General features: G+C 51.2%; 1 protein-coding gene across 1 annotated transcript in view; it reads right to left on the bottom strand.

Moving 5' to 3' along the window:
- Positions 1-1,249: 1,249 nt before the first annotated feature.
- Positions 1,250-11,341, bottom strand: part of ARID3C (AT-rich interaction domain 3C) — a 109,257-nt gene continuing 99,165 nt past the window's right edge. Inside the window, exons 7-8 of the mRNA XM_087885490.1 lie at positions 5,616-5,705; positions 1,250-3,132 (exon numbers count right to left, since the gene is read on the bottom strand). Coding sequence (XP_087741616.1) covers positions 2,996-3,132; positions 5,616-5,705 — 227 coding nt within the window. The 3' untranslated portion in view covers positions 1,250-2,995. The remainder of the gene's footprint in view (positions 3,133-5,615; positions 5,706-11,341) is intronic.

Raw genomic sequence — 11,341 nt, 5'->3', positions numbered from 1 at the left:
GAGAGGGAGAGGGAGGGAGAGGGGAGGGGAGGGGAAGGGAGAGGGACGGAGGGAGAGGAAGTGAAGGAGAGAGAGGGGGAGGGAGGAAGAGGGAGAGAGGGGGAGATAGAGGGAGGGAGAGGGTGGGAGATAGAGGGAGGAAGAAAGGGAGGGAGAGGGTGGGAGATGGAGAGGAGGGAGGGAAAGGAGAGAGAGAAAGGGTGAAGAAGGGAGGGCATGAGAGAGAGAAAAAGAGGAAGAGGGAGGGTGGGAGAGAGGGAGGGAGAGAGAGGAGGAGATGAAGGGAGAAGGAGACAGAGGGAGGGAGAGGGAAGCGACAGAGGGAGAGGGAGCGAAAGAGAGAAAGGAGAGGGAGGAAGAGGGAGAGAAAAAGGAAGAGGGGGAGAGAGAAGGAGGGTGGGAAGGGAGAGAGGGAGGGAGAGGGTGGGAGATGGAGGGGGCGGAGGGAAAGGAGGGAGAGAGCGATTGAGGAAGGGAGGGCGTGAGAGAGAGAAAGAGAGAGAGGAGGACGCAGGAAATCCACCAGGGTGAGGAAAATTAACCCCACCAGTCGAACACCGAAAAAGAAGAAACGGAGAAAGTGGGAATACCCCAGGAGGATGGAGAAAAGACCCCCCCACCCCCGCCACTTCCTTCCTCCTCCCTCCTTTCCTTCCCCAGGAAAGCCAAGTGCCCAGTGAGTCCAATCTTTGGTACAAGAGCTGAAGACCGAGAAGTCCACCAAGCGTCCACTGCAGTCTCCGTAATGTCCAGTCTCCAGAGACGGGTCTGCCAGCGGTCCCTTGGACGTAGCCGCGTTGTCGTCCCTCAGCCGGCCAGCCAGAGGTCAGACCGCCATTATTTGAACACGGTAGGTGATTGTGCAAAAGGGCCCAGCGAAGGGCCCTCGTCTTTGGTCAAGCGCACGATTGTTCCCAATTGCTAGCGGAGGACAGTGACGGATAGGAAGAGAGGATCCTAGCAACCCAACCGCCGCCACGGCTTGGATCGGCTGCAGCTGGTGCAGCTGTCCTGCCCTCTCCACAGCAGCGTAGACAGCGGTGAGTTGGACCTCCAAGTCCCAGCTCCCAAGAGCCCCCTCCTCTCCACTTCCCACCCACCCCCCTTGGCACATCTGAAAGAACATGAGGTAGATGAAATCACTTCCCTTCTTTGGTACGTTGACATTCTTCACTAGCACAAAAGAAACACCCGTTTCCCCCCACCCCCATGTCCCACCCCCACCCCACCCCCAGTGATTCCCAAGGAGACACAATCCGCTTCCCGCCCCCAACCCATGGGCTGTCTCAACACCGCAAGGGTTGTCCCCCGTTCCCCCCCCCAACCCATTCCCTCAAAGCAATGTCATGAAAGTGCAACCCGAGAAATGGGTGGTTTGGTTGTGTCCGTAGGAGGCAACGTGGGAAGGGAGGAAGGTGGGAAGGAAGAGATAGTTGGGTTGGAGCAAGGGTGAGAATGGAAGTTATGGAGCCACCGGGTGTCCTCACTGCAGCTCTGAGACAGGCGAAGGCGGTTTTGATGGGGGCAAGTGCAATCAACCCTCAGACCTGCTCTCCACACCCCGATCCTCTCAACTGGCCTGTCCCACTCGCGAAAGTCTCCCTACCTTAACAGAAGAACAGAACGAGAGAGTTGGAAGGGACCATGGAGGTCTTCCAGTCCAACCCCCTGCTCAAAGCAGGAAACCCTATGCCCTTTCAGGCAAACGGTTGTCCAACCTTCACCTCAAACCTTCCACCTTCTCAGAGTCGTAGGCTGGACAGGACCTTGGAGGTCTTCTAGTCCCAACTTTCTGCTCAAGGCACGGGACCTCATACCATTCTGGTCAAATGGTGGTCCAATCTGTTGGGTTTGGGTTGGGCTTTCTGGAGGGTTTTGAAGACCTCCAGTGATGGAGCACCCACAATCCTTGAGAAGCAAGTCATTCCACTGATTAATTGTTCTCGCCGTCAGGAAGTTTCTCCCTATTAGGTTGGATCTCTCTTTAACAAGCTTCCTCCTTGCCTTGGTCCATCCCAGAAGCCTGACATTCATCTGTCCTGCTGATCATCTAACAATTTTTCCACCCATGTTGGTTCTATCCAAGATGCCTTGGATAGGAGTTCCATGCAGCTGTCACTAGAACTAACGCTCCATGAGATTTAATCGCCCCACTATCACACTCACACAGCTGTACCTTCCCCAAGATCTTTGATTCGGTTGGGACTGGCAACCACAGCAAACCACCGTTGGGCTGAGCCATAGACCCTGGGGTGAGTGTGCAAAGAATTGGTGACTGTACAAACTCAGAATTGGAGTGGGATTCTGTAGTGGTGAAGAGCGGGAAATGGAGGAAGCGTGTTACCAGCATGGACCTATGCCTGGGCAGGGAATGGTGGAGAAGGCAAGGAAGAAGATGGAACCTTGTTCCAGTTGAAGACTCCTAACCGCCATCAAGTCCTCGGAAGAACCCAAGTGGTGCCCAACATCTAACCACAACCAAGGAAATCAATGCAGGTGAAGGAGACGTAACCATGGTTCCCTAGTCCACCATGGCTCCAAAATAACAAAATTGCTCAATCTTGGAGCACCCACAACTTCTGGAGGCAAGTCGTTCCACTGATTAATAGTAAACCAGAGTTGGAAGGGACCTTGGAGGTCTTCTGGTCTGATTGAGCAGGAGACACTCTACCATTTCAGACAAATGGTTGTCCAATCTCTTCTTCAAAACCTCCAGGGACGGAGCACCTATAACCTCTGGAGCCACACTATTCCACTGAATAATCAGCTCCCTCTACCACCTCCTTCTCAAGCCTATGTCCTCCTCAGTGCCCCAGTGTCTCTTCATCCTTCGCCCTGCCCCGAAGTCCCTCTCCAAACCCCTCCAGGGCTGGGGGCCTCACCCCTTGCCACCCTGAACCAAGAACGCAGGTGCCCCTACGAGGTCCCCACGCAGGATGGCAGAGTGGAGGCCATTGTCCGAGGGGTGGGAGGACAGGTTGCAGGGCTTCTCCTCTCAGGGCGAGCTGCTGGCCGGAGCACGTCCCCGAGATGTGGCGGAGAACAGCGGGCTCGGTGGCATCCCTGCGGTGACGTGGCTGTGGGTGCCTCCCGCAGCGCCCAGGAGGCCCGATCGTCTGGCAAACAACACACCTGTAGGAACGAACGAGAGAGGTACTAAGGCAGCGCAAGTTGGAAATGATCAGCACACATAACAACTACTGCTCACACCTGCCCAAATCCAGGCTCTGGTCTCTGGAAGCCCACCTCTGAATTTCAGCACCTTAGTGGGAGCTGCCATTAACTGGCCACTAACCTACCACAGAGCTATGGGGTCGTAGGTCAACATTTGGGGTTTTTAAATTGGATAGTCAGCCCCTGAGGTCCCTGGTCATGCTGCCTTTTTATTTTCTTCCATTTAATTGAGGGGTCCACCAATTAAATGGTGCAAAGCCCTCTCCCTACTAGCACTGATGATGTTCCCTAGTTGGGTGATGAAATGTCTACAAGAAAACAATCAAGCTCAGAGAGCACCAAAATTAATTTTCAAATTAAAATTATTTAATTTGGTTTTAATTTTGTTTTTTAACTCTTGTATTTATGTATTTTATTCTGTGCCTGTTCACCGCCCTGAGTCCTTCGGGAGTAGGGCGGTATATAAATCGAAATAAAACAAACAAAAACAAACAAAACAAAAACCTCACAGTCCTCCTCCTCCTTCTAGCACTATGTCAGGTTTCGGTGTTATCTCAAATAAATTTCATTCTCAAACGCAAAGTCTTTGATGAATCTTTTATTTTATTTAAGCACAACTACGTCATTCCTGAACTCATCTGCAGCCAGAACTGGCACCCCCTTCCAAAACCCTCCCTTTCCGCTCATTATTTCCCAGTGTCTCATTGGCCATCGTCCAGATCCATCTCTTCATCCCAAGCACTTTGCAGTCACAGGAATTTCCCCCTCCCTCCATCACCTAGGTGACTTTATCTGCCGGGGAAAAGGAAACTAGGTGAACGTTCATCCCAGCATTATAACAAGGCTTCTCTCTCTCATTCATGTCAGCGCTGGGGAAAATCATAGGTTGGAACGCTGACACACTGATGATGTTACCAAGCTAGGTCATGATACATCTTCAAACAACCAAGCTTAAAGAGCACCAAAGACCCCACAGACCTCACCTCCTCCTCCTCCTCTCCACAAGCCCCACACGCATCTAGTCCCAATGATGTTATCTAGTTGGGTCATGAAACGTCTGCCAGAAAACCCCCAAGCTCAGAGAAGATCAGGGACTCTTTATTTACACCAAGAGCCTTGGTGGCGCAGCAGACTAAAGCACTGTTAAAACACCAGCTGCCTGCAATTACTGCAAGTTCAAATCTCACCAGGCTCAAGGTTGACTCAGCCTTCCATTCTTCTGAGGTAGGTAAAATGAGGAGCCGGACTGTGGGGGCAATAAGCTGACTTTGTATAAAAAGAACACCGCTTTGGGGGGGGGCGAAAGCCCTACTAAGCAGGTATATACAAAAGTATGAAGGCTATTGCTTAATGCATTGTAAGCCGCCCTGAGTCTCCGGAGAAGGGCGGCATATAAATCGAACCAATAAATAAATAATAAATAAGTTTCAATCCTGAGCAACAAATATTATCCTTTATTGGTTCCATTTAATTCTCAAAGACAGGCTGGCACAAGTCCCTGTAGCTTTCTTGCCAAGGTTGTTCAGAAGTGGTTTGCCATTGCCTCCTTCTCAGGAGAGAGGAAAAGCGGCTGGCCAAAAATCAACTCTCTGGCTTTGTGCCTAAGTCCAGGACTAGAGGCCACCGTCTCCCGGTTTCTAAGCTAAAGGGTTTACCACTGGTGGGATTCAAATCATTTAACAACCGGTTCTCTGCCCTAATGACCGGCTGGGTGGGCGTGGCCATGGTGGGTGTGGCCAGAGGGTATGACAGGCAGCACTCGGCCTCCTGCACCTCCCTGGGAACAAAAAGGGGCCGCGGGGGGGGGGGATGCGACCCCCGTGCCCCATTTTGGGCCTAGTAGGCTTCCCTGCAGCCTCCTGGGAGCCAAAATGGAGTACGTGGGGACTCCTGGGAGGGGTGGAGAAAGGAGGGGCCAGCCAGCAATTTAAATACTGGTTCGCCTGCATCGGCTCGAACCGGCTAAATACCACCACTGGGTTTAACCAAAAAATTTTAACTGGCTCTTATTTATGCTGCCTTGCTTAACCTGGTTATGGGATGTACACCTTTCCCCCCAAATACATGTCCCACAAACTAAACCAATGGGCCATGGAGGCAATCCAAGATTCCCAGCTAGCGACTCTGGCGATCTTCGAGACGTCTGGACTTCAACTCCCAGAATTCCCCAGCCAGCCACGCATCTTAAAGTTCCGGAGGCTGGGAAATCCTACTTCATGACATGCCAGAAAAATGGGTTGATCCTAGAACCTGATTGCCCCACAAGCCATTCCCCCCAAACCTCCCAAATCTCTCATTTAGCACCTCCTTTTCCAAAGCTAGCAATTCCTCAGGTGCTCCCTATCCCAGTATCAGAAAACCTGGAGGCGAAGCTGATGCTTTGCGACCTCTGGATTTGTAGTCTGCGTTCACCCAAAGAGGGGGGGAGGGGGGCTCTTTACCTGTGTAGACAACGCCGTTTATTTCTATCGACATGTTGATGCTGCTAATGCCGTTGGTGGACAGATTCAATGCCGTCTCCTGTCTGTCATCTGGAAGCAAACAGAGAAGGGGAGTGAGGAAGGCAGAGCAACGGAGGTGTCAGGGTTCCAAGCAATAGATCTATAGCCAGCAAAAACTCCCAGGCAGGCAAATTCCCAATGAAGGATAGCTTTATTGGAAATATCATATTGGCACATATCTGGTGAAAACCGACTCTGAAGGTTCCCGCAGTTTTTACCTAGTTAAAAGAGAAAGTTTTTCCCAGACCCCAAACCATCTGTCACATGGTCCAATGCTCGCTAGTCGTCTGGAGGCCTCCCTCCTTCTTCACACGGTCCAGATATGAGAACGTCCTTGGTTCTCAAGAGAAAGTATTTTGTTTTGGCTACACAAACTCCTCTATCTCTAATCCCACCCCCGCTCCCTGTCCCTCAGCTCCAGCATGGCAACACTGAAGCTCCAATATTTTATTTTATTTTATTTATTTTATTTTATTTGATTTGTATACCGCCCTATTCCCGAAGGACTCAGGGCGGTGAACAGCCAACAATAAAATACATAAATACACAAAATTTAAAAACCCGATAAAATCAAATTAAACTTTTTGGCCCAGACAAATTAAAATACCCCAATAATTTAAAAACAGATTAAAATTTACATATTTTAAAAAGGGAAGAGATCAGGCCAAGCCCACTTGATGGAATAAAAAGGTCTTCACAGCACGGCGGAAGGAGCGCAGATCCGGGATCCTCCGTATCTCCGGGGGGAGCTCATTCCAGATGGTAGGTGCCCCCACAGAGAAGGCTCTCCCCCTAGAGGCCGCCAGTCGACACTGTTTGGCTGACGGCACCCGGAGGAGTCCCTCTCTATGAGAGCGTACTGGCCGGTGGGAGGCTATTGGTGGTAGCAGGCGGTCCCGTAAATAACCAGGCCCTAAGCCATGGAGCGCTTTAAAGGTGGTAACCAAAACCTTGAAGCGCACCCGGAAGACCACCGGGAGCCAGTGCAGCTCGCGCAGGAGAGGTGTTACATGGGAGCGCCATGTCGCTCCCATTACCACCCGCGCGGCCGCACTCTGCGCCAGTTGGAGCCTCCGGTTGCTCCTCAAGGGGAGCCCCATGTAGAGAGCATTACAATAGTCCAGGCGGGAGGTGACGAGGGCATGAGTGACCGTGCGTAACGAGTCCCGATCCAGAAAGGGACGCAACTGGCGAATCAGGCGGACCTGATAAAAAATCCTCCCGGTCACGGCCGTCAAGTGCTCTTCTAAAGACAGCCGTGAATCCAGGAGGACGCCCAAGTTGCGAGCCCTCTCCGCGGGGGCCAATGATTCGCCCCCAATAGTCAGTGATGGCGTCAACTGGCTATATCGGGACGTCGGAAACCATAGCCACTCGGTCTTGGATGGGTTGAGCCTGAGCCTGTTCCTCCCCATCCAGATCCGTACGGCCTCCAGGCACCGGGACATCACTTCAAGGGCATCGTTGGGGTGATCCGGGGTGGAGATGTACAGCTGGGTGTCATCAGCGTACTGATGGTACTCCACCCCAAAACCACGGATGATCTCGCCCAGCGGCTTCACATAAATGTTGAACAGGAGAGGTGAGAGGACCGACCCTTGCGGCACCCCACATATGAGGGGCCTCAGGGTCGACCTCTGTCCCCCTGTCAACACGGACTGCGACCGGTCAGAGAGAAAGGAGGAGAACCACCGCAACACAGTGCCTCCCACCCCTAACTCTTCCAACCGGTGCAGCATGATACCATGGTCGATGGTATCAAAAGCCGCTGAGAGATCTAACAGGACCAGGACAGAGGAGCACCCCCTGTCCCGAGCCCTCCAGAGATCATCAACCAACGCGACCAATGCCGTTTCCGTGCTGTACCCGGGCCTGAAGCCCGACTGGAACGGATCCAGATACGTCGTTTCATCCAGGTGCTGGGGAAGCTGTTGCGCAACCACACTCTCAACAACCTTTGCCACAAAACGAAGGTTGGAGACCGGACGATAATTTACCAACATTGCCGGGTCCAGGGCAGGCTTCTTGAGGAGAGGCCTCACCACCGCCTCTTTCAAGGCGGCAGGAAAGACACCCTCACCCAGCGAAGCATTTATAATCCCCTGGAACCAGCCTCGTGTCACCTCCCGAGAAGCCAGCACTAACCAGGAGGGACACGGGTCCAATAAACAAGTGGTCACGTTCAGTCTACCCAGAATCCTGTCCACGTCCTCAGGGGTCACAGGATCAAACTCATCCCAGATAACATTCTCAAGACCTGCCCCAGTCCCTCCCCCTGAGACTATCCAGTTGGAGTCCAGATCTTCCCGAATCTGAGCGATTTTGTCATACAGATATTGGACAAAATCCTCGGCTCTACCCTCCAAGGGGTCCTCCCGCGCTTCCTGGTGGAGCAGGGAGCGGGTCACCCTAAACAGGGCGGCCGGGCGATTATCTGATGATGCAATAAGAGCAGCAAAATAGCTACATTTCGCTGCTTTTATCGCCACTAGGTAATTCCTAATATGAGCTCTTACCAGTGTCCGGTCAGATTCAGAAAGACTGGCCCTCCAACTACTCTCTAGGCGTCTTTTCCGGCGCTTCAACTCCCTCAGCTCCTCAGTGAACCAAGGAGCTAAATGAGATCGGCGCCGGGTCAGAGGCCGCAAAGGCACGACCCGATCCAGAGCTCCAGCGGCCGCCCTATCCCAGGCGGCCACTAGGTCTCCAGTCGAGGCGTGTGCCAGAGCCTCAGGGTTTGGCTCTGGTCAGGCCAGCTTCATGGTTGACAGGAGGTAGGATGCGTGGGGTCTAGGACAACTCGCCACAGCCAACTCGCCCCGCGACAATTCGCCATGGCCAACTTGCTGCGGGACAAAAGTTACTTAATATTGAAGAAATGATGAAATAGAGTGTATTGACTCCTCCGGACGATTCCACAGACACTTCTCTTGATGTCAGCTGCTGGGAGGATGAACCTTGGCAGGTCAGGAGCTGAATTAATTGATGCCTCCAAGGAGCCATCTGGAAGGGATTGGGCTGAAGCTCCAGCTAGGTAAAGCATGCAGTTGCACACGGTCAGTGAGGAGGAGGAGGAGGAGGAGGAGGAACTGCCTTCTGCACCTGATCCACATAGGGCAGAGAAAAGGCAGGAGCAGAGGAGGTCAGTCAGATTACTCGCAAGGAGAAAGCTTCACCCTTCCTGTTCGGTGACACCGGAAGCTGGCTATTTAGCACAGCAAACGGAGGGAGGCGTCACTGGGAACAACGTGATTGTTTCATAGCTGGGTGTATTCTGGTCATCGTGATAACAGATAACAGAATAACAGAGTTGGAATGGACCTCGTAGGTCATCTGGTCCAACCCCCCGCTCAAGCAGGAGACCCTACCCCATTTCTGACAGATGGCAGTCCAGTCTCTTCTTGAAAGCCTCCAGGGATGAAGCTCCCACAACTTCCAAAGGCAACTTCTGTTCCATCGGTTGATTGATCTCATTGTCAGAAAATTCCTCCTTATTTCCAGGTTGAATCTCTCCTTGATCAGTTTCCATCCATTATTCCCTGTCTGGCCTTCAGGTGCTTTGGAGAATAGGTTGACCCCCTTCCTCCTCTCTGAGGCAGCCCCTCAAATATTGGAAGATGCTCTCCTGTCTCCCCTGGTCCTTCTCTTCACTAGACTAGCCAGGCCCAGTTCCTGCAACCGTTCATCGTATGTTTTAGCCTCCAGTCCCCTCATCATCCCGGTTGCTCTTCTCTGCACTTTTTCTAGAGTCTCAACAACTTTTTTATAGTGTGGTGACCAAAACTGGATGCAGTGCTCTAGGTGTGGTCTTACTAAGGCTTTATAGAGTGGTCTTGGTACCTCCCTTGATCCTGACTGTATCCCTCTGTTAATACAATTTAGGATTGCATTGGCTTTTTTGGCTGCTGCCACACACTATTGACACATATTTAGTTTGTTATCTGATTCCTGCCTCTCTTGGGATGGACTCCGTGCCGTAACTTGAATCGTGTTCGCCAGCTTTCTTGCATTGTGGATTTATTATGTTGGGTTTATTATGTCTGAGAAACTTTCAAGTGCTGTGTGGACTCTTTGGCCATTGCTCTGGGGACTAACATCCATCTGCTCATGGCTGGGAGAGTGTTTTGGTGAAGGGAATTGCTGGGGGAATATTAATAAACTCACCAAAGAATGGTTACATGTGTGTGAGAGTGAATGAGTGGGGTCGCACATAGAATCATTAAAGAGAGGAAGGTTAAAATGAAATGTGAATGACAAAAATTAAAATTTTAAATTATTTTAAAGAATTAAACGAAACTCTTGAATTTTGCCACAGCGAGTTGGCCATGGCGAGTTGACTATGGTGAGTTGGCAGCAGTGAGTTGGCCGTGGCAAGCTGTCCCATTGTTCTGCCCCAGCTACGGACCCCAAAGAACGCAGCACACGCAAAGTCTGTACCAAAACTCAATTTACTAAAATAACTCAGTCTTTTTCAAAACAAAGGCTGTTAAGAAACTTTCTTAACAGCCTACAAGAAACCAAAAATAAAAGTAATCATAGTCTTACTAGAGTTGGTAGAAAGCCCAGAAGCAATTTGCAGAGAATCCAGACGCGAAGGAGAGTGAACTAAAGTTGTTCCCTGCAAATTGCTTCAGTTGGCGTTCCTCCTTAAATAGGCTAAGGGAGTGGCCAATTAGCCCCAAGCCTTACTCTCGAGGAGACCTCCTCCTGAGGAGCCACTCCTGCCTTTTGGCAGTTCTGTGTGCCCGTGCATCGAGAAGAGGTTCCTCCTCTTCTTCCTCTTCACTTATGGGAGCTTCTGGAGGTTCTGAAGGCCCTGGCTGAATCCCTGCCTCTGGCACCACATCTTCTCCAGCCTCCTCACTGTCCGACTCGAGTGCCAGCTGCACAGGCTGCTGGCACAGCACCACACCAGCCTCCTCATTGTCGGAATCAGCTACTAGCTTCACAGGCCGCTGACGGGCCACAACACCCATTCTGGAAGGCGTGAGCCCACCGGCAGCTCTGCGTTCCTGTCCCATTGAATCCAAACCCCAAACATTTCGTGCCGAGCAAAGCTCATCCTTTGCCAGGGGAGCCTCAACGATCGATACAGATACAGAGATACAGATTAACAGAGTTGGAAGGGATGTTGTAGGTCAACTTGTCCAATCCTCTCACCTATCGAAGGGCAGGCTGATTTGGATAGGGGTCATTTCTCTGGTGCCCATGATCCAAAGTCTCCTACGAATATCCTTGCTTAACAACCATTCTTTAATGACCGTTCAAAGATACGACAGACCCCACTTTCCCCCCCAAAAAATATTCCTTATGACCTGTCCCTGAAGTTACAACTGTTACACACACCTTGTGGTGAAGTGACTGCATTTTGGGCCCTTGGAAACCAATTTGTTTTTACGATGGGTTGCAGCATCTAATGGTCATGCGACCACGATTTGCAACATTTTTTTTGCCTGGTTTCTGGCAAAAAAAGAAAACCCGCCCATGCAGGACAGTTGATTCACTTAATGACCCTTTGGTTCGCTTAACAACCATGTGATTCGCTTACCACAATTTTTTTTTTAAATTTGATTTATATGCTGCCCTTCTCCGGAGACTCAGGGCGGCTTACAAGGCGTTAAGCAATAGCCTTCATATTTTTGTATATTTTATACAAAGTCAGTTTA

The sequence above is a fragment of the Pantherophis guttatus genome, chromosome 2 (genome assembly GCF_059756535.1).
Source record: "Pantherophis guttatus breed Tessera chromosome 2, ASM5975653v1, whole genome shotgun sequence".
Classification (NCBI taxonomy): domain Eukaryota; kingdom Metazoa; phylum Chordata; class Lepidosauria; order Squamata; family Colubridae; genus Pantherophis; species Pantherophis guttatus.
This window is presented reverse-complemented; position numbering and strand designations above follow the sequence as displayed.